This window comes from Chaetodon auriga, chromosome 24 (assembly GCF_051107435.1).
Source record: "Chaetodon auriga isolate fChaAug3 chromosome 24, fChaAug3.hap1, whole genome shotgun sequence".
NCBI lineage: Eukaryota > Metazoa > Chordata > Actinopteri > Chaetodontiformes > Chaetodontidae > Chaetodon > Chaetodon auriga.
The window spans coordinates 6,556,544-6,577,989 of record NC_135097.1 but is presented as its reverse complement, the minus strand read 5'-3'; the positions used below and the strand labels follow the sequence as shown (position 1 = coordinate 6,577,989).

At 43.9% G+C, this 21,446-nt stretch overlaps 4 protein-coding genes across 4 annotated transcripts; 2 read left to right on the top strand and 2 right to left on the bottom strand.

The window, feature by feature from the left end:
• Positions 1-2,760: 2,760 nt before the first annotated feature.
• smim20 (small integral membrane protein 20) lies at positions 2,761-3,846 on the bottom strand. Its single transcript, XM_076725243.1, has 3 exons — positions 3,662-3,846; positions 3,073-3,129; positions 2,761-2,978 (listed from the first exon to the last, which is right to left on the bottom strand). The coding sequence occupies exons 1-3, from the start codon at positions 3,780-3,782 to the stop codon at positions 2,935-2,937; spliced, it is 222 nt and encodes a 73-aa protein (XP_076581358.1). The 5' UTR covers positions 3,783-3,846; the 3' UTR covers positions 2,761-2,934.
• A 100-nt stretch (positions 3,847-3,946) lies between these two features.
• Positions 3,947-10,456, top strand: man2b2 (mannosidase, alpha, class 2B, member 2). The gene is made up of 19 exons (XM_076724322.1): positions 3,947-4,150; positions 4,319-4,465; positions 4,690-4,795; positions 4,886-5,058; positions 5,167-5,282; positions 5,466-5,643; positions 5,846-6,044; positions 6,133-6,323; positions 6,423-6,594; positions 7,065-7,198; positions 7,462-7,739; positions 8,195-8,386; positions 8,484-8,727; positions 8,809-8,919; positions 9,000-9,192; positions 9,455-9,601; positions 9,715-9,827; positions 9,946-10,063; positions 10,157-10,456. The coding sequence occupies exons 1-19, from the start codon at positions 4,016-4,018 to the stop codon at positions 10,258-10,260; spliced, it is 3,051 nt and encodes a 1,016-aa protein (XP_076580437.1). The 5' UTR covers positions 3,947-4,015; the 3' UTR covers positions 10,261-10,456.
• A 696-nt stretch (positions 10,457-11,152) lies between these two features.
• On the top strand, positions 11,153-16,925 carry LOC143316872 (uncharacterized). Its single transcript, XM_076724641.1, has 8 exons — positions 11,153-11,359; positions 11,655-11,726; positions 11,808-11,879; positions 12,123-12,322; positions 13,943-14,006; positions 14,093-14,258; positions 14,532-14,729; positions 14,999-16,925. The coding sequence occupies exons 1-8, from the start codon at positions 11,351-11,353 to the stop codon at positions 15,121-15,123; spliced, it is 906 nt and encodes a 301-aa protein (XP_076580756.1). The 5' UTR covers positions 11,153-11,350; the 3' UTR covers positions 15,124-16,925.
• LOC143316873 (low density lipoprotein receptor adapter protein 1) lies at positions 15,743-20,986 on the bottom strand. Its single transcript, XM_076724642.1, has 3 exons — positions 20,674-20,986; positions 18,242-18,967; positions 15,743-17,506 (listed from the first exon to the last, which is right to left on the bottom strand). The coding sequence occupies exons 1-3, from the start codon at positions 20,687-20,689 to the stop codon at positions 17,421-17,423; spliced, it is 828 nt and encodes a 275-aa protein (XP_076580757.1). The 5' UTR covers positions 20,690-20,986; the 3' UTR covers positions 15,743-17,420.
• Between the last annotated feature and the right edge of the window lie 460 nt (positions 20,987-21,446).

Genomic DNA, 21,446 nt, shown 5'->3' with positions numbered 1-21,446 from the left:
TGTGGCTCAAGGCTACATTAGCCACAACTAGCATAAGACACCTGTCTCTATGCAGTGGAGTGAAACGAGCAGATTTGCATTGTGGGTAATGTAGGAACCGGGTTTTGACAAAGAGGAAGAATGTCAGGAATAAAACAAAGATGACATCTCTGGTTCAGTTTTGAAGATTTTGACCTTCATGAACTGAATGTAGGTTTAATTACTGCTTCATGGCATCAATCAGCAATACAGACCAGCAAAATGCAAACTCCTGGAGACGAGTTTGCGTTCATACCTAACGATATTCCACAGTCCGTCTGCCTTCCTGTCTATGGACTGACTCTTTCAGCTATGCATCCATCTTTTCTACACTCCTCCTTTAAGTTTTAAGCTGCAGCACGTCATGCGCTCACAGATTGCCTATATTTAGATTCCACCTTAGCCATTTAGCTAACACATCTGTATTCTCCTCTAGATGGATTGCATAATTTGATTGTAAACATCTGGATGTTTTTCCATTTTATATGTGCCGGTTCTTGTAATGTGGGCATATTGATGTTGGAGTCTTTTTTTGTAGCTGCGAGTGCCCTGTATTTCATCTTTGACATTTCATTGCTTTGAATCACCAATGCCGCACACATCAATCAGAAGATTACTGGGTTTATCTTGAAGAAGGCAATGTGTAATCAAACACTGATCCATAAAACACAACAAAAACCAACTGCATCAGACTTCTGAACGTGGGAATATCCACGCACTTCATTAATTGTGTACTAGCATAAAAAAGAACAAGAAAGGCCTCTTCAGAGAGGAACGAAAGCCGGCTCTCTGTCCTCACTCAGTGTCATCAAGATGCTCTTTAGAGCTCTCCAGAGTTCTTGTTTTTCCTCACTTGTTATTTTCTGTTTCTGTTTACTGCACTTGACGTAGTACAAGCGATGAGGCGTTTGCTCTGCTCGTATTTCACACCCCACCCCTTCCCGAATACTCTCTGCCTTTTTGTCCAACCCCGTGACCTGTCTGTCAACCCTTGTTCCCATGGCAATTAGTTAGAAACCTTGGCCAATTATCTGCCGCTCTTGAACGCACGCCTGACAAACGGCTCAGATGGACGATGTGCCACCGCTCTCCGAAAGCCGCCTCAATAGCAGGGAGAGATTTGTGTGATGGGTTAATAGCGGGATAGTAAAAGTGCTGCGAAGGCGACATTGTTGAGTTCATGTTAGTTTATAGTGCGCTGTGACCCTATTGAATGTTTTATAGTGATGGGTGTCTATCTACATATTCAGCTGAATGGGACAAGGGCCACATAAAGAGGACTAGACAACAAGGGACCATAAAAGCCTGGTACAGCCTTGAGGCCTGCCTCAGAAAAGACAGATGTACGGAGCACGTTCGTGTTTGAAATGAAATGTCACGGTGTCACAGTGATTCTAACAGTCATTCGTGGCAAAGCACGACTGAAAAGCTGAAGGCCGTGCTGCACAACCTGTTGCATACTTTGCCAGGGAAAGTAACAGAGATTGAGTGTCTTTCTATTCTGTGTGTAGGTGACGCGTCCCCTCAAGAATGTGGTTCTCTTCCTCTCGCCGCTCTCTTCAATTTCCCCTCTGGTTGCTTACTTCACTCACACAGCCGAGAAGCTGTCGCTTGAGGAATCTGGAAAACACCAGCGGGGAATGAGAGGAATTTCTGCTTTTTGCTTTTCCTCAACCACCCCCTCACCCCTTGCTCTCTTTACTTTGGATCCCTCTGCACAGCCGGGCTCTTGAGTTTTCTCTTGTTTCTGAATGCAGCCCAACAATAACAACCTCTCATAAACAATGGGGCTTGTTGATTGGGGGGTTGAGAAGGAGAGTGGCCGCTGCTGGCCCGTACAGTCGATTTTGCTGGCAGCGGGCCTCGCGAACGGTCCTAAAAGTCCAAAAGTACAGGCTACATCGAGGACTGTGAAAGATTTAAGGGCAACTTTTAAAATGCACCATCTCTGAAGGACCATAAACACATGCTTTAGTTCTTTCTTAATCTATCTTTCCTCCACAAGGACTTTGATGGACCAAACTCTGAAAGGGGATGCTGGTCAATGTCAGGAAACCACAAAAGTACAGGGAAAAAAAATTGTAGTTTTGGAATTCCCTGCTTTTACAGCATCCACGGACTCGTAAAGGGAGTCTGGATCACGCTGGGCAGGATTTTGAACAAGACGACCATGGAGCTTTCCTTTCAGCCGATGGGCAAAACACAGCACGAGTCACATGCCATTTAAAGAGCCGAGCAACAATTAAACCCTGTGTCTGTGACAGGGAAATGATAATACAGAGTGATGTGTCCTGGAATAACTCTGTCTCTACTATTTCCAGTTTGGAAGATGATACCGCACATTACTGGACATTGTCCCTCATCTGCTGAACCGCTTTTATGACTCTCATACCAACTAAATCAAAATAAAATGTCAAGAGAGATTCTTGTGAATAGAATGGGTAAACAAACCACTGTATTTTATTATAATTTCCTACAGGCCGCATACCAGAGCAAGGCTTTTGGAAATACAAAAGTTTTTCCAAAATATCTAAGATGCACAAACAAAACATTACACAGTCCACTGCCTTACGTACCAACACACAGGTATGGAGGGCCCCCTTGTGGACAAAAGAGAACTAGCAGCACGTCATCTGACAGACAATGAGCGAACTGAAGGAGGAAGGTTTTTTTTCTGCCCATCATCACAATATACTACCCATTAAAGCAAAAACTATATTAACAATCATTTAAAGAACCATATTTGAGTTATAATAGCTTTAATCTTTATTCATATCACTTAAAAAAAAAACAACACACACATTCTGGAAAGCATTCACTCACGCGCACACCAAGCACTCATAAAGGCATTCTCTGTTTAAAGTCTTCATCAGCATCAATGTCTGGAATCAGTGAAGGGTTAGTGGCCAATGGTCATCATTTTCCCGCAGGCTTGAATGGATCGGACCATATCTTCACACCTTTAGACAAAAAAATAAAACCCACGTCAGGTGTGTAACGTACCTGTTGTGCAGCCTGAAGCATCGCACATATAAATCTACTATGCTCTCTTACCCACAGGTTGAACATCTGCCTGGTTGATTCCTGTCCGGTTAACCTTCTGGATTTCTCCTAGCAGAGGCAGAACAGGACAGCATGCTCAGAAGAAGAGTTTAGTGGACAAAAGAACGATGTCATGACCAAGATTTTCACATTACAGCTTTATACTCATTAACACAGGGATCAAATTAAAAAGGCTTCCCAATAAATGGAGCTGAGCAAGATATACAGTGAAACCACAACTAGTAAGCTAAATGAACTGTAGGTCTGACGATATGTTTTGGAAAAATGAAACCTCACAGTCCACTTAGAAACTCTTACTTGCAAGTGTAACGTGAAGTGGACGACACATGAAGCGCCATACAACAAAGGTTAGCTAACTCAAACGTGACGCTAACACCCTTTTAGCCAGCTAACATGTATGTAGCAAGCTAGCTAGCTAAAACTACTAGCTTAACGCCACTTTATTTCTCAAGTAAAGCTACATTTATTTTAACTGGAAGCATTAGCATCAGTGCTAAAATCTTCTCAAGCGGCAACACGTAACTGACATTAAGCTACACAATGTAAACTGTCTGATTGTGTAACAGAAATTATTACTTACTGTACTCGTTTTTATGTGTGAGCGGGTAGAAAAATATGGGGTAAAACGCAGCAGCAATAGCCGTGACAAAGCCCCCGAATATAAATGCTATTCTCCTGTTTTTTGACATTTTAACGTGCATCGGCTGTAACACTCTCACCTCCAAATGTACACAGTGTTTACGGTAACTGTCTCCGGTTTAAAGGTCACCTAAACGACGCGCTCACGAAAGCGGTGTTCAGCTAGTTTGGTTTTTCTGGGCTTCCGTGATTGTGTGTCGTCAGAGTCACATGCTGCAGCACAACCATAATACGGAAGTCAGGGTTATGATTTGACAGTTTATTTTAACACTTCTCCTTTTTGCGGCATAAAAAGATGATAGTTTTAATCGTTTTTACGGTTTTTGTTCATTGCTGTTACTGGTATGGAGTGACGGGCGAAAACAAGCCAATTCAAACATTTGTTATTCCTCACAGTCACATGGATGTTGGCTGGGTGTACACTATTCAGGTAGATTTCTGTCACCATATCCTTAGAAAGGTGTTAAACTTGATAAGCATATTGTGTGCAGCCTGCTCTTTCGCAGTATCCTTTCACCAAAGCAGTGTTACCCATACGATGAGGATGAATGTGTGTATTTTTAATTTAAAATAATGTATGAGCGTGTATTTCCCACAGGAGAGTATGCACGCCTATGCGGCCAATGTGTACACCAGTGTGACTGAGGAGCTGTCAAAGGCCAAAGACCGCAGGTTCATCGCTGTGGAACAGGAGTTCTTTCGACTGTGGTGGGATGCTGTGGCCACAGAGTCCCATAAGAAACAAGTGAGGACTCATGATGAGTCATTAATCTGCACTGCTTAATGATAATGCAAGATAGTCTTGTTAAATCACCTTCAAGCTTAACTGGAGCAGCAGTCGAGATATTGATTTTCATCCCTTTTTTACAGGCTGAGCAGGTCTGCTCATAAACCTTTTCATGTTGGATTTGTTGGATTGACCCTTTAAACAGAGTGTAAATAATTAACATGGCTGGTTTTGCTTTCTAGGTACGACAGCTTGTGAAAGAGGGTCGTCTTGAGTTCATCATCGGGGGCCAAGTGATGCACGACGAGGCTGTAACGGATCTAGATGATGAGATATTACAAATGACAGGTAATGCAACACATGTCCTGCTCCCGTAAATGCCAGTCTGAGAGAACTCACAGCAGCCTTTGTTTCCTGTGTGTCTCTGTGCTGTTTCAGAGGGACATGGTTTCCTCTACGAGACGTTTGGGGTGCGTCCTCAGTTTTCCTGGCACGTGGATCCGTTTGGAGCCTCTGCAACCACGCCGGTCCTCTTTGCCCTGGCTGGGTTCAATGCCCACCTCATCTCCCGCATTGACTACGACCTCAAAGACAGCATGCAGAAAAACAAGGTATTCGCTTGTTTTCAGAGGAGGACACATTTCTTTGGGAGCTGCTTGTATAAACTTCTATCATTTAATCTGTATATCTGCATGTTTTTTATCTGTTTTTTTGTGCAGGAACTTCAGTTTGTATGGAGAGGTTCTGCTTCGCTGAAGGAGAAGCAGCAGATCTTCACTCACATTATGGACCAGTTTAGCTATTGCACCCCATCGTACCTGCCGTTCTCCAACAGGTAGTCCATGTCTAGACTCGTCAGTGATTCATGTAATGTTCCCTATTTCTGAAATCATTCAGCGTCTACTGTATTTTAAGTGTTCTTCTGCTATAATTCCATATTGATATTTATAAAATTTGTATTGTTGAACAGACAAACAGCAGAGTTTTCATTAACAGAAAACATGTTCTTACGTCTCAGCTCTGGTTTCTATTGGAATGGAGTTGCCTTGTTCCCTGATCCCCCGAAAAACGGAGTTTACCCCAACATGAGCCTGCCCGTCACCAAAGAGACAGTGCACGCCTACGCCAAGACTATGGTGGCGAACATCAAGCAGAGGGCTCAGTGGTTTAGGACGAACCACGTGCTCTGGCCGTGGGTGAGTAAATAGAAACTTACAGTGTATGGCAGATCGCAGTATTTAGAAACAAAAACATGTACTTGTACGGGTAGACCGTACTACCGTATGTGTCAAAAAATTTGTGTTGTTAAATTTTATTTTTTTAATACATACAGTAGTAAGTACATTTTTTGCAACATACTATAGATGAACATGTAACTAAAAAACCTTTGTATTTCAGGGCTGTGACAAACAGTTCTACAACTCATCTGTCCAGTTTAACAACATGGATCCTCTAATGAAGTACATCAATCAGAACAGCAAGGAGTTCGGGGTGACAGTCCAGTATGCCACTCTTGGTGAATATTTTAAAGCCATCTACCAATCAGATCTTGTCTGGGAGCAACGTGGCAGCAAAGACTTCCTTCCATATTCCACCGGTGAGAATCTGCGTCCTAAAACAGCAACATGAAGCATCACCTCCTTCACTGAGGCACAGTCATTTCTCACGTTGGTGTCATCTCGTAGAACCGCACCAGGCGTGGACTGGGTTTTACGCCTCCAGAAACGTTCTGAAAGGAGTGGCACGACGGGCCAGTTCCCAGCTTCATGCAGCGGAGACTCTTTTCACACGGTACCGAATCAGCTTCCCTGAGGGGCCTGTAGCTAAAGACTGGGCCCTGGACAAGCTGAGGATGCTTCGCTGGGCCGTCTCTGAGGTAATTTGTCAAGTACATAATGTGACCCCTTCAACAGAGAGTAAAGCATTGTTTAAACACCACACAGTGATTTATAATATATATATATGGTGTTCTTAGGTGCAGCACCACGATGGCATCACTGGCACAGAGTCTCCCAAAGTGGCAGACATGTACTTGCAGCACCTCATGCAGGCCATGATGGGAGTAGAGGAGCTGCTGGCTGCACTGTTCCTGCTGCCCCACAACCTCGACGCACCCAGCATCCTCGGCAGCCGCTACCACAGAAAAGGTGGGCTGTTTTAGCAGATGATGCTGTGTACTTTAGCATGCTAATATTAGTGCAGCATTTCCATTGTAATTACAAAACATGGTCTTTACAGTTCTTTTTGTGCATGGATTAAACAAACAACACGTTTAGTGTTAAAATAGCCTCTGCTCCCCGCAGTCCTTTGAGTGGACAGACCATTAAACCAAACTCCATTCAAAAAACAGGTGTTTTATGGAAAAGCCACATTTTTTAACAGTAAGAGCTTTAGTTGAATCATCACTGAGACTCTTTCCTGATTTGCTTCAAACAACAGGCACCATCAGCACATTTGTCATTTATTCAGCAACATCATTAATTAACCTGTGATAAAGTGTTTGCCATAGACGTACACCTGGGCCTTTACTATACCATTTTCATTACGTTTTGCTCAGTTGAAGATAAAAATTTGGGCTACTATTTAAATAAAAGTCTCCTTGATCTCCTCATGCCAGGTGTTCGGAGTTTGGAGCAGCATGTCATTGTTTACAACCCATTAGCATGGAACACCACCACTATCATCAACGTCACTGTCACCTTCCCCACCGCAGCCGTCTTTGACGATGATGGACAGCCTGTGCCTGCACAGGTAGTGTGCTGCTGTTGTTTTTTTAATGAAAACTGATGGTAGTAAATGTTTAAATGCTTTGCCTTTAAAGAGGAACCATGTAACTGTTGCTGATTCAACAAGTTATCAGGTGTCTTTTATAACAAATTATCACTTTTATATCTGTTTATTTATAAATTTGTAAATATTCAGTCTCTGATTTGTTTTGCATTTCAGAAACATATTGTACCTGTAATATATACTGTAATAATAACAACAATAATAATAATCTGCCTCTGTTACAGATCCAGAGGTCTGCAGAGTCCAATGCGACCTATGATCTTTTCATTATGGTGGAAATCGGAGGCCTTCAGCACAGGAAATACCTGATTAAGTTCTCTGAGAAGCAGTGCTCTGGGAGGTCCAAGTGTGGCTGGACTTACGAAGCTAAAGGGGTTCTGTTTGAGAGACGCAACGTCCGGGACTCGTTGAAAACGGGGAGGAGGCTCCTGCCTGTTCTGAATGAATGTTACAAGCTGATGTTTGACCAGGATACAAATCTACTGCACAGCATCACTTATCTGTGAGATTTCTGTCGCACCCCATGCAGATAACCTGAAGTAATATTGACACAACACAAAAGATAAACACATTATCACGCTCATTCCTCCTGCTGAGATAAAAGGCTGTAATGCTTTAAGGTTGTTTCAGGATAATTTGAAGAGCGTGATACTGTACTTTCATTTCTAATCAACTGGTTGCATGTAGAGCTATTTATAATTAATAATTTGACTGATTAGCAGAAAATAAATTGGTAATGATTAGTACTGTAAGTCATATTTTAAGTAAATATCCCCAACACTCACTGGATTGAGCTTCTCAGTCCTGACACTTTAATGACCAAAAGATTAACCAATTAATCAAGGTCATGATCAGCAGATAAATCACTAATGAAAATATTTTTTGTTGCAGATCATAAAAACCTTTCTCTTATACAAATGTAATCCTCTGAACTTTGGCCTCTCTGTCATCCTTCAGTCAAGAAAAAAGGAGAGTAAGGATGACCCAGGATTTCTGGGAGTACCACGCAAACGGAGATGTAAAAGCAGGGCCCATCTCTGATAACTACATCTTTAGCGCTAACGGATCTGCTGCGCGGGCCTATAAGGCGGTGGAAATGGAAATTATCCCCGGGAAGATTGTGACGGAGATCAGGCAGCGCTTCTACAGGTGCGCAAAATCCACCCATTTTACTTCTTGCGTCGTGGTTTTATTTGGGTATTCTCAACCCTAATTGTGACAATAACACTCACTCTTACCCATTCAGAGAGGAAAGTGACCAAGACTACGCCTACTCCATCACCACCCGGGTCCCAGAATGCTTTGGGAGCAGGCCGCGGTGTCACAGGCTGGAGCAGACCTACTCGCTGGGCCCCCTCTGTCTCAACACAGAGGTCGTCCTCAGAACCGGCTCCTCCTTGAAGAACAACAGGACCCTGTACACAGATGACAATGGCTATCAGATGATGGAGAGAAAACACAGGAAGTTCACTAAGAACACTTTAGCAAGAGTAAGTTCTTTGGTTAAGTGGACTTTCAAGAGAAACTACTAGAAAATGTAGAATAATCTATATATAATATGCATTTTGCAGAACTACTATCCAATGGTTCGGACAGCATACATTGAAGATGACCTGAGCAGACTGGTGCTGGTCACAGACAGAGCTCACGGTGTGTCCAGCCAAGCCAACGGACAACTAGAGGTATAAAAAGGCATGCAACACACACACACACACGCTTCTCAGTTGGTGTCTATTAACGAATGTTTAATATTTCCCCCGAGGTCATGCTCCATCGACGCCTTTGGAACGACTTTGCCTGGAACCTGGGCTACAACCTGACCCTCAACGACAGCTCGGTCGTGAGGCCCACCCTGTGGATGATGCTGGGCTCCATCAGTACCACCTCTAAGCTTTACCAGAGGGAGGCAATAGAGCTGCAGCACAGACCTGTCGTCATGCCCATAGACCAACCTCGTGAGTGCTTTTGGTTTAGTGCTGCATCACCTCAAATGCTCTATGTTTTGAGCAATTGAATTTATTTTTTAACATTCAATCACGACAAATAGCATAGCGCATCCAAATATTTGCTCACCAGTGCAAAATAGAATATATGCAGGCATAACTGCAGCAGACATACATAGGTCCCTGGTTCTTTCATCGGTTTTGGATTTTGACGTGTCCACTACTATAAATTTTGTGTTTGTTAACCAAAATCCCCAATGTCTTGTACCTTTAGAGAGGCCCTGGCAGGGGAAGGAACCCAGACAAAGTTCCCCTGTGTATCCCGTGGTCCTGCCACCCAACCTCCACCTGCTCAGCTTCAGCATCCCCGGATGGAACTACAGCTCTGATCACGACGTTCACCTCAGCCACGTTCACTCAGGTCAGCAGTGACACATACTGGGCACAAGTTATATTGTGAGATTTTTATGGCTATTGCTGATTTTTCTCAGGAAATAGTAGACCTTTGTTTGTCCTGGGGATTAAATTTTGTAGGTAAGGATTTGCACTCAGAGCCAGACTACGATCGGGTCCTGCTGAGAATCGTGCATCTCTTCGAGGAGGGAGAAGACCCCGAGCTTTCCAAACCAGTCACCATCAATTTGAAGGTGTTAATAAAATCTTAACTTTCGAACGTTTGAATGTCATACTATTGGAAGAGGAAAGCCTTGGATTCTCGCAAGTTTAACTTTTTTCTTTTTCAATGGTCATTTCCTGTGCGAACAGGAAGTTCTGCAGGGCATAGGGGAAGTAAAAGTGCTGGAGGAGCGATCTCTCACAGGAACCTGGGATATCACCAGTCTGCAGAGATGGAAGTGGAAGACTGCAGATCAGTTCGAAACAAGTGAGACCTGCTTTCGGCACTGGCATTTAAATGCATTTAAATAGACAAATTTTATGAAATTTAGTTTTGTTGTTTGTATTTTCTGTATCTCAGACAACGAAAGGTGTTGGAGTTGTGGAGATGAAGCTTTCACCGTCACCATCTCACCCAAAGAGATCAGGACCTTCTTCGTTCATTTTGCCTCCAGGAACTTTTAGGACGAACTGTCTTTTGTCTTCTATGAAGACAGCCAATCCTTATAATATGAGAAGGCTTTTAAAGATCTGACACTTTGCCACACCGCTTTTTTTGCACATTGTGTTAATTTGTTGAGAAGCACTGATGTGTTGAGGTGTGACAGTTCCCACTTTGAATCCCTGTTCACGCTCACTGAATAAAGTGATTATATTTGTCAAATGTCTGATTTCAAAGATGACTGTGGTCAATGGTAACAAGATGTTCAAAAAACATTAAAAAGTTAAAGTATTTGATTGAACGATCACATTTAAACCATATTTCACCGGGGTTTTAAACAGTGACATTTTTCATCCTTTACAATCCACAAAATTTCCAAGTTTAAAGCCAGTGATAAGACAGTGAAATATAGTTTAAATGTCAACATTTAATTGTCTTCAAATAATCTGTGGAGAAAACAAAACAAAACAAAAAAAATTGAACCAGATTTGAACATATTTTCACCGTTGAGCATAAACATCTTTCCAAAGGGAAAATGATCACTTCTGATGCTATTTTGACCATCTTTTCACCAGTGACTATACCTGTTTATTAAATGCTTTGAAACTTTAAAATGCTTCAAAATTAAACTGTAAAACTAGTTCTGGCTGTAGGACGACAACTAGTCAGCACATTAGGCAACAAGTTAAGGTTGTCTCGTGGTGCTAGCTAGCTAATTCTTAACAGAGGGGCCAAAAATAAGACTTAAATCCAGAAAGCTGTAAGATATTAAAATATTTAGCACTTTCACGACGATATTTTCATATTTAAACTATGTTGGAAGTGATATTTTTGCTGCACCGCCTCAACAAAGTCAGACTGTATTGAATTGCTGTGACACTGAAACGTAGTCCGCCAACATGGCCGCTAGGGGCTTCCATACTCCCGTCAGCGAACCGCCTTCATGCTGCAACAGAGCAGGCAACACCCGAGGAGAACAAAACCTCGGTCTGTGCGTGTGTAAATGCCAGGAAAACAAGTCGTAGCAGCACCACTAGCACAATGTGAGTCTACGGCCTCGGCATGTCATGATCGCCCGCGAAGGAGACGACGGTGTCTGCAATTCGGTTCAAGATGAGCACTGTGAGTTTTAATGTGCTCTTTTCTCAGCTGCAGGATTTTGACTCGGCCTGATGCATTTTGTTGGATATAATGTCACGTTTTACTCTCAATCTCTGAATTTGCATCCTTTGATGCAAACCAATTTATTGTCGATAGGGATGCTGCGAGGAGGCGTTGCATGTGTTGCTAGGATACTAGACTGGGAGGGGGGCTGATGGGGCTCCGTGAGTCAGGATGGAGGAAGATGAAGCTCCAGTGTTAATTTATACATCTTGGCTTTTGCATGAATGTCGTTTTTTTTTCCCTGTCTGGCTAGAAAAGAGAGAGGGAGCAGAAGAGGAAACTGCAGCACTTTCTAAGTGACCTGGCTCTGCTCGGATCATTGCAGGTCAGCGCGTGCACGTGCAAACAAACAGGGTTCATGGGGTCCGACTGTTTCTTGGAAATAATCTTGTTTTGGTTTTTGCAGGGGTTTAAGTACTTCCAGCCTTGGCTGAGAGGGAAAGAGGAGTTGCTGCTGACGGTCGTAAATGAGGATCTGGTTAGTTTCTGCATGGATGGAAACACACAGCTCGTGCGCTTAAGAAGACAAAGAAACTGAATGAATCCTAAACATTGTCTGGATATGTGAATATATCTGGACTTACTGTGCACAAAATGCTGCTTGGTTTGACTGTCTAACCTGTCTACACTACACATTTCCTTATGCACTGATCATCTCATCATCATCATCATCATTAGTGACTCCACCCTGATCTCTTACACCTGTTGGCCTGTTCTGTAGGGGTGGCGTTCCCCTGGATTTGTGGTCTCCAGAGCCTCCTCTTACTCCTCCACCAGCAGCTGTAACAGCAGCGATGTCTCCCCCAGCAGCAGCTCCCCCAGCCTGGACAGCGGGGGCAGCTCTCCCATGCCTGGGGAGCGTCCGGCCCAGCGGGACCCCCAGCCTCACGCGCACACCAAGACGCAGCCGCAGACCACCAGGTGACCGATGCCCCTTTGTGTGTCTGTAAATAGTGAAACGTGTATGCGTTTAGTCTCAGGGGGAGCGCGTCATGTTTGTGACAGTTTCAGAGTTATGCAGTTTGCTCATATTTGTGATTAAACATCCTTTGGTGCATCACTTCCTGTTAAAACAAAGACGTATGTGGAGATTTTCACTGATATTTTTCTAATAAGCACTAGAGAAATCAAAGCAAATAAGTCCATAAATTAAGTTATGCGAAATAAGGTGGAATGACAGGTAAAAGGCATTGAACACGCAAACTGAAAATGATTTAATACTTGGTAGAAAAGCCCTTGTTGACAGCTTCAAGACGCCTCCTGTGTGAAGAAACTAGTTGCATGCATTGCTCAGGTGTGACTTTGGCCCATTCTTCCACACAAACTCTCTTCAAATGGCTCCGGGGGCCTCTTCTGTGAACTCTGATCTTCAGTCTTTCCATAGATTTTTCAATCAGATTTATGTCAGGTGATTGACTGGGCCGTTCTAGCAGCTTTATTTTCTTATCTGACCAAACTTTGTTCTCCCAGTGGTTCATCACTTGTCCAAATGTTGGGCTTCAACATGTTTTTTCTGCAGTAGTGGAGTCTTGCGTGGTGAGCGTGCATAAAGGCCATGGCGGTTCAGTTCTCTGAAACAAGTATACCTGCTGATTCCAGGTCTTTTTGAAGCTCTTTACGAGTGGTCCTTGGCTCTTAGGCAACTTCAGATTATTCTTTTGACTCCTCTGTCAGAAATCTTGCGAGGAGCACCTGGTCGTGGCAGGTTTAAGGTGAAACGATGTTCTTTCCACTTCTGGATAATGGCCCCAGCGGTGCTCACTGGAACGCTCAGAAGTTTAGAAATTCGTCTGTAACCAATGCCATCACTATGTTTTGGAACAATGAGCTTGTGAGAGCTCTTTGCTTTTACCCGTCATGAGATGTTTCTTCTTGTGTGCCACCTTGGTAATGACAAACCTTTACATTACAGCTTCTCAAATGTGAGGATGTGCTGACTTGCTGATGTGACTGATTGGGCATAAAAAGTGCTTTTTAACGTCCATTCCAGGGCTGCAACCAACAATTATTTTCATTGTCCCTTAATCTCTCGATTTTCTTGATGAATGGATTAGTTGTTCGGTCTATAGAAATGTCAGAAAATGGTGAAAAACTCTGATCAATGTCTCCCATAGCTCAAGCAGACGCCTTTTTTAGTTCACAACCCAAAGATATTCAGTTTACCCTCATAGAGGAGTGAAGAAATGAGAAAACCTTCACATTTAAGAATCTGGAATCAGAGAATTTAGAGTTTTTTCTTTCTTAAAAAAAATATTCAACCCAAGATGGCAGTTAATTTAATAGTTGGCAACTAACTGATTAACAGTTGCAGCTCTTGTCCATTCTCTACATTTATTGCCACAGGGCACACTGATACTCTCTCCTTGTTAAGTTAATACCTATAATTAGGCTATGGACAAGGCATTTTACTGTCTACTGTGTTTAAAACAGACTTGTGGCAGCTCTCCTGGACTCAAACTCATAAACTCAAACAGGACAGAATGTCTTGCATTGCAGACTTTGGACACAAACACACTGATTGACCTCTGTCTGTGTCCTCAGGGACCCCAGCAGCGAGGAGCATCTCCTCCCAGCCTCTCCCAGTGAAAGAGAGATAGCGGTGCCTGTAAGTAAAGTCCCTCTGCCAGACCCTTTGACTTCCAGCATTAACTCTCACTCCGTCCCACAGCCTCGACTTTGTCCCTCCAACAGGAGGTGAACTGCACTCTGTTTTTACTGGCCGGCTACGTCAAGTACGGACGGCCCTACGCCTGGATACGCTCCAACCACGAGCGCCTGGTCAACATCGGAGGCACCGATTCGATGGTCAGGGACACGCCCATGAAGCTCAAGTCCATCGCAGACTGGCAGACACGAGGTATGGAAACAATGTGAGAAATCCAAACAGGTGACAGTTATTGTTTCACTGCAAGGATTCAATAATTACACCATTTTCCATGAGCTAAATCAGATGCAGATGTCTTTGCTCGAGTTGAACCTTCTTAAAAAAAGACTACTGTGTGGTGTGGAGTAGGTTTGTGGAAAAAGCTCTAGGTGCTTTATAAACATCACAATGCACTGCGAGACTTAGACAAATGTTTATCACAGTTTTGTGGGTTTTTTTCCACTGGGTTATGGTTGTTTTTTTCAGGTATTCGTGTGTGGGACATCGTCAGTGAGCTGGTGTGCCTCTGCACCGTTCCCTCTCCCTCCAACCCCTTCGCCCTGGACATGCGTTACATCAAAAGCCTTCCCCTCCCTGACCGCTTCCTCGTCACGGGCGCCCTCCTCAACTTCCTGGAGATGTATGTGGTCTATGGGAACCGGGACGAGTTGCACTATGACAAAGGTGGGAAATGTCGGAGCGCAGCTGGGGGGGGTGGTGTCAGGTTTTTACTTTCATGTTGTCTCTGCTGGGTGTCAAGAATTTTCTCAAAGCAAGCAAGCAGAAAAAAGCAGCACGTTATTTGATTTTAATACACTATTTTTGCTATTGTGGCCAGCAGGTGGTGCTGTTTAGCTATATTACAACAGAGTCAGACTACAGCATTCCTCCTCCACAGTCAGCTGCGTTTTTAGGCATCAGTGAGTGTTTTTGACAGTCTCCCCTCCTTTCAGTGGTAGAGGAGGTGAAGCCTCTGAGGCGTCTGCATGTCCAGTCCCTGCTGGAGCTACAGCGACACAGAGAGAGCTCCGGGCTGGCCAGCAGTCCCACAGCGCAGGACTCAACCGGAGAGGAGTGACCGACTGTTCGTATGTGATCCACATACGAAGACGAGATGTCCTCAGAGCACTTTTACTGTCTTTTTCAGAAGAAAAGAGGCCGCAGATAGGTTCAAATGTGTGAAATCTCATCAGGACTGTAAATACATGTAGATTTGTTTTAATATTTTTGTGTTGGTGCTGTGGGGTGTTTAACAGTTTTATTCTGCGAAGAGATCTACAGTTTATGTAACCGGAAGAGAGCTCAGCTATTTGTTTCAAGGCTGTCCAGCTGGAGCTGTATCTGCATCTTTGCTACAGCTGGATGGTGGTCACATGTTGTGGGAGTTTATGAAAATGTGAAAACACTGAAGAAATAACCCTGGGAAATGAGTCACATGACTGAGATTAAACATCCCAGGACCTCTCTGAATGTCTTGCCCTGCCACCCCCAAACCATTCAATCCCGCTCACTCACACACACAAAGTTAACGACAGGAATTCTGTTTTCTTCAGGCCAAATATAACATTTTAAAAAAGCTGACTGTTCAAGCCTGGAAACAAAATCTTCAGCGGGGTCAAAGGCTGCTGACGTTAAAGCCGGTTAAACATCTGCCTTCTTGAAAGTCGCAGCAGTGAGAGCAACACAAACAGGCAAAATGTTGTATAAAACGTTTTAATATTTCATAAAATACATATTTAATTAAATATGTACAATGACGTAAATCAGTACATTGATAAAATATGCCTCGAAGCAGGCACATTTAACCCCTTTTGTGAGAACGGGGCTGCGCCATTTGTAACTGAAATGATAGACCACGAGTACAAAATGTTAAAATTAACTGATAAAAACAGCCAAGTGGCACATCAAAAAAAACCCTTTCTAGCTTAGTTTTGGTCAGAAATCACAAAATGACAACTTAATGGTAGCCTCAGGGCGTGCTACTAATCCATTTGTAAACCTTAAGACAGAAATCAGCATCATGGGGGCATGTTATGCAATACCGCGCATACCCATGCCTATAAACCATCACTCGAGGGAGTCGGGGCACCTTTTATGGCTCTGCTAATGTGAACAAGTCAAGGGCTCAGAGTCAAAAGCGCATTGTAGCATCTAATGATGAGGCTGCTCAATATGCAAAGTCATGGTTGGACGTGGAGAAGAATTCGGGGCTTTTAAGAAGACCCTCCATCTCAGATCCCCTCACTTGGAATGCAGGTGCATGGCCACACATTCCACACAGAGGCTCCACATGGGACACAGCGGTGCCAGTGTTCGGACGCAGACCGAGCCTGCAAGTCATGGCCGAGGGCCTTTTTCCACATGAATGCAAATAATTTATCACGGTGGACAGATAGGATCTGGGTTGTTTTGGGGGTTTGTTTTTTTTTTTGCAGGATGCTGCTGCGGTACATAAGGGGAGGATTTTGTTGACCCTGCAGGTTCTTGGAGGGACTATTTTTCTCCTCCCCATTTATAATGCAGGTGCTGGGCCTGTCATACAATGCATAGAGGCTACTGACCTCTTTAAATGTAGTAAGAATTGACAAATCTGATGTGTTCAGAGGACAATTTTACAGTTAGAAATGTAGCAGGCGCTCAGAATTACTAACTGCATTCATTTGCATTCAGACTTATAATCGGTTTTACTGAATGTTTGTACAACCAGCATTTATGTCATCTTGGCAAAAACTCTGAGAGCGCAGATTAAAATGTGGTTTTTGTCCACTTTAAAGAAAAAGAAACATGCTTGCTAGTGCCACAGGGTTAAAAAAAAATAAAATAAAATCATCATGACCTGTCACAGATGTCAGTTAAATAAAAATCAGCCTACAAAAACAAGCTCTCGTTGTCTTTTTCCAGTTGTCATCTGTGGATCATTTGGCCGACAGCTGGTGTCGTTGGTTTAATTGCCTCTTTCCAACAGACCCAACTCTTCGGTGGCTTAAGTATCGAGCAGACGACTTAAAAACAAACAAGCCGACCAAATGAACAGTCCTGGAAATGAATCAGTCCGGTCTTTGAACGGCTTGCAGCCAGTCACAAGTCCTCACACAGCAGCTGACAGGTGAACAAAAGCAGCCGTCAGCAGCATTTTGTGCAACGCTGGACGCCCCAACTTTTCCACTTCAAAACCTTCAAGTCCATACGCTCACTGATTACGCCAACATCCTCTCACAAGCAGAGTCCTCATGTCCAAATACGGACTCTCCCACTTCCCGGTTTGATCCCCTTTGTCCTTCCTGCTGCCTTGTAATCGCTCCCTCCCCTCCCGTCGGTGCTGTCATCCTTGAGGTTGTCGTCAGGTTAACGTGTTTGAAGGGTTAAAGCCGGGGTTCAGTTCCAGCTGTCAGAGCCAGATCCTCTTCTGCTGATGGCCCTGAGGGGGCTGCGGGACACCGAGCCCCTCTTCTTCCAGCGAACTGAAAAGAAAAAGACGGAGAGTCAGTGACACTGGTGTTTAAATGTTAATAATGAACATTCAACCAGTTTGTCAACCTTGACTCTGAAGTGTCCCAGTGAGGCTATTCATTTACTACTCCCACCATCAGCGCTGGGTTTTCATTACTTTCTTTAAATGTGCTTGTTTCAGCGGTGCCTTATCTTTCTAAACGACTTGAGCAGCACGAGAGGTGAGTACGATAAGGACAGTGAATCAGCAAATGGTTCATTAGTCACACACATTAAACAGCCTTTTGGTTTAGAGCAGCCAGTCCAGTCCACAGGGCCAAAACGCAGTAACTTCATATTTGATCAAAACCGAGCCGAGACAAGAATATTTTGACAGTGAAATCTGTGATTTTTGGGAACAAAACTGTATGTCAGACTTGCGAGAACTAGAAAAACTATTAAAACCAAAAGGTGCAGTGATTGTAATCCCTAAAATTACGGCTGGCAGGGCTGAGAAATGGCACATATTATACCACATACAGAAATAAGTCAGTAAATCTAATGATAATGGAGGGAAAAGTAACACAAAAAGCTAAAAAATCTAAAAAGCTAAATGTATTTCATGAAAAAAGGATTTATTAACTAGCTCAAAGCATAAAAACGCATTACAATACGATTTTACCACTTATAAAGTATAACACAGTTTGGCTGAGAGCCTTCAAACGTCACTGTTTGTGCAGTCATTTCTTTCTCTTCTCTGGTCTCACCTTTTCCCAGGCTGGCAGGCAGCGTGGAGCTCTTCGTGTTGGCGGGAGAGCTGGACGACTCCTCGACTCGTTTGCCTCCTGGCTGCAGCGTGGCCGAGCCGTCCTGCCAGTCGCTCAGCGCCCGCTGGAAAGAATGCGCCAGACAAGCCGTCATGTCTCGGGCCCGCTCCGCCCGGCTGCACCAGAACACTCGACACTGCAGCTGCTGCCCGTGGTGTCTGCAGATGTACAGGAAGACGTTTGGCCGGTTGGCGTCCGCGGCACAGTACGCGATGTCCTGCAGGTACGTCTTAGTGAGCTGCCGACCTGTACTCAGTTCCTTGACCTCCACGTATCGTGGGCGCACCACCAGGGCGTGATCTTTGCTCAGCTTCTTCCCGTTAGCAATGCCTTCCAGCAAGTGGCTAATAGCGTCCTGGGCCTGCTCTCGATCCAGAGAGAAGATTTTCTCCGTGCCCAGGTAGTGGACCTTGAAGAGAGGGTCACCATGGGATAAAGACTCTGTGCGGTCGCGGCGAAAGCGCCTACGCAGCGCCGCAGGAGAGTTCTTAAGAGTCTGCATGATGTGAAAAGTGCTGAGGGACATTGTATGTTTTAGGCTGGGTTTGGAGGCAGTGTTAGCTGAGGTGTATCTGCCGGTGGCCAGCTGGTCCTCTTCAGAGCCTCTTCCACTCTTCCACCTTTCTTCTATAAATGGAGCGTAGTTGCATCCACTGCTGCTTTTATCTGAAAGGAGGCAGATAAAGACATTGACGTTAGCTGATGCATTTTTAAAGAAGCTTGAATAATTGAGTGAGACAGATGCTTACTCTTTGTTCAGAGATAAATAAGATGAAAGAAGTCCTGGAAATTGATTATTGGAATTGATTTTCTTATGTATGAAGCAACTCTGAAGTTTTTGCTCATGATTTCAAGCGCTGGTTGAGAAAACAGGGCAATCAGCATATCTTGTACCGCAGCGCAGAAAACAAAAGCCACCAAACAGGATCGTTTACGAAGGTGACGCATTCAGTGAGGAACATTCATTCACCAAAGACATCAGCCGTTAATTATTTACAGTCAGGTTTGTCTTGGGCTTTGTCCTCTCAGCAGTGAACTGGAAACATGCCAAAAGAAATGAAAGGTTGCTGTAACGCAGAAAGATACAGCAGCCTTCTTCAAACTCAACCTATGCCAAGTATTTCAAACAACACACATATCATCAGACGATCACTTCTGGAGGACTTGAAGACTTCGGTGACCTTGCTAACTCACATCTTATGCAACTTCCACATCTGGCCTCCCATTGTCTCCCATCCTACAAACCCACAGAACCACCCGTTCTCCATTGTGTCAAACTTTATTTTTTCCCCTTTCTCTTTTCTTGGCCATTCTTTCAACATCCTAGCTCCGTCCTCAGAAGTGAGCTGCAGAGAGAACCACCGACTGTTCCAAGGCAGTGGCCATTGTTAGTCAACCCCCTGTGCAGGAAACAGCTTTGCATTCCCCCCTAAATATTTCTCCTACAAACAATAGCATGCTTATGTGAGTGTGTCACATCACAGAAGGGATACAAGTTGACCTAGAGCTTGGGTTGACCCAGGACGTGCACACATGCTGTACAGTTACACATGTGGGTTACAAGCACAACTTTCACTTGGAAACACACACACAGATACAGAGGCTGCCTACTTTGCATTAAATAGAGGCCACTCAATATCACTGGATTTACCTGTCGCTGACACCAAGCTGAGCCCAGTAATGGAACGAGTATAATCCAAATTTGCATTCAGGTACAAGCTCACGTGCAGGTCTGGATAAACAAATATCCTTCATACGCAAAGAGCTGCCGGATCTTAACAGTTGATCTTGCTTGAAAGTGGACAAAACATTTCTACCTATAATTTACCTTGAACAGCCAATTATGTGGAGAGATTGCTGCCCCATACAAAAAAAAAACAAAAAAACAAAAACAAAAAAAACAAATGTAGAACAGAAATATGTCAGCTAAGAGGCTACATTAATGATCCGCTAATGTCAGGAAGCACCCAACAAGGCATAACCTCGAAGAACCATAGATGTACGGAGCTCGATTCACCTGATCTAATAAGCAATTGATGGAGCACTGAAAAAACATTTTAAAAACCTTCTCATGGTCACTTTTTTAAAGCCGAATTACTCAACAGAGCCTACTGATTACTTTCCCACATCGAAAACACGCGGACCGACGCAGAGTTTCGAGAAAAAGCGAGATAACTTTTAATTTGTGGATTTTCGAATGCGGTTCGGCGAGCCCCGCAGCGTCCCGTGAGAGTCCTCACTTCGGGACGAAAGCGACTGCCACACTGTCAAAAACAGTTATATTTCTCCGTAGATGTTACAAATGGATCATAAACTATCACTGAATTTTAGGCATGTTATTCAAACACGTACTTTTCCACAATGAGTCTTACCTGGCCACAGTTTCATGCAAACGATGTCCTCGTGCGCCTGAGGTGAACGGCAGAGTCCCGAGATCTTGCTGGGCAGGTGGAGGTCAGCTTTCCTGCACGTTCACATACAACTAGATTGACTGTCCGTGTACATGTATGAAAGAAGATTCACCGACCGGTATCGAGGAACACTTTCAAGTCAAATTTCAGGCTTCTGCGTGAGCTCAGTGCTCCTCGTGCGCGAATAATCGACTGTGAGACGCAGACAGGCTGAAGTAGTTTACGTATTGACTGAATCATGCTCTCCTATTTCTGCTCTCTGTGTGAGCTGATTGAATCAGGGAGCGCGTGGGAAGATCGTTTTAAACAGCGTAGGCGCGAGCTCGTCACACACGCGGACGAGCAGTTGCGTCTGAGCAATGAGGGGGCTGGTTGGTGTGGAGCAGAGGGCTGGTAGTCATGATTTACAAGAGAACAGGGGTTTTATAGTGCATGGCAGGATTGATAACAATCGAATAACATTTAGTCTCTTACTGGCATTGCTGTTTTAAGGAACATTTATGACATACCCCGTTTATTTACATATTTGCATATATATTTATCCCCTTCTTGTTAACTCCTTCAGTTTATGCCTCCTTCAGTAGCTTTAAGATTGTTAAAATCATGTGTGACAGTATCATACTGTACTTTGGATCTCCATTAGAATTTAAAATAAATAATTAAAATGTGGGTTTGACAATGTTTGACTGCATATTGTAACGACCGGTCCAAAAGCCAGACATTTAAAAAAAAAA

What these genes read in the sequence shown, in the direction of transcription:
- smim20 (XM_076725243.1), bottom strand. Translation starts at nt 3,782, where the DNA reads ATGCACGTTAAAATGTCAAAAAACAGGAGAATAGCATTTATATTCGGG. An exon ending in CACACATAAAAACGAGTACA is followed by an intron (nt 3,130 to 3,661) that starts GTAAGTAATAAT and finishes TGCCTCTGCTAG; the next exon opens with GAGAAATCCAGAAGGTTAAC. An exon ending in GGCAGATGTTCAACCTGTGG is followed by an intron (nt 2,979 to 3,072) that starts GTAAGAGAGCAT and finishes TTTTGTCTAAAG; the next exon opens with GTGTGAAGATATGGTCCGAT.
- man2b2 (XM_076724322.1), top strand. Translation starts at nt 4,016, where the DNA reads ATGATAGTTTTAATCGTTTTTACGGTTTTTGTTCATTGCTGTTACTGG. An exon ending in TACCTGCCGTTCTCCAACAG is followed by an intron (nt 5,283 to 5,465) that starts GTAGTCCATGTC and finishes CTTACGTCTCAG; the next exon opens with CTCTGGTTTCTATTGGAATG. An exon ending in AAGCCAACGGACAACTAGAG is followed by an intron (nt 8,920 to 8,999) that starts GTATAAAAAGGC and finishes ATTTCCCCCGAG; the next exon opens with GTCATGCTCCATCGACGCCT.
- LOC143316872 (XM_076724641.1), top strand. An exon ending in AAAGAGAGATAGCGGTGCCT is followed by an intron (nt 14,007 to 14,092) that starts GTAAGTAAAGTC and finishes TCCCTCCAACAG; the next exon opens with GAGGTGAACTGCACTCTGTT. An exon ending in CGAGTTGCACTATGACAAAG is followed by an intron (nt 14,730 to 14,998) that starts GTGGGAAATGTC and finishes CCCTCCTTTCAG; the next exon opens with TGGTAGAGGAGGTGAAGCCT.
- LOC143316873 (XM_076724642.1), bottom strand. An exon ending in GCCTGCCAGCCTGGGAAAAG is followed by an intron (nt 17,507 to 18,241) that starts GTGAGACCAGAG and finishes TTTTCTTTTCAG; the next exon opens with TTCGCTGGAAGAAGAGGGGC.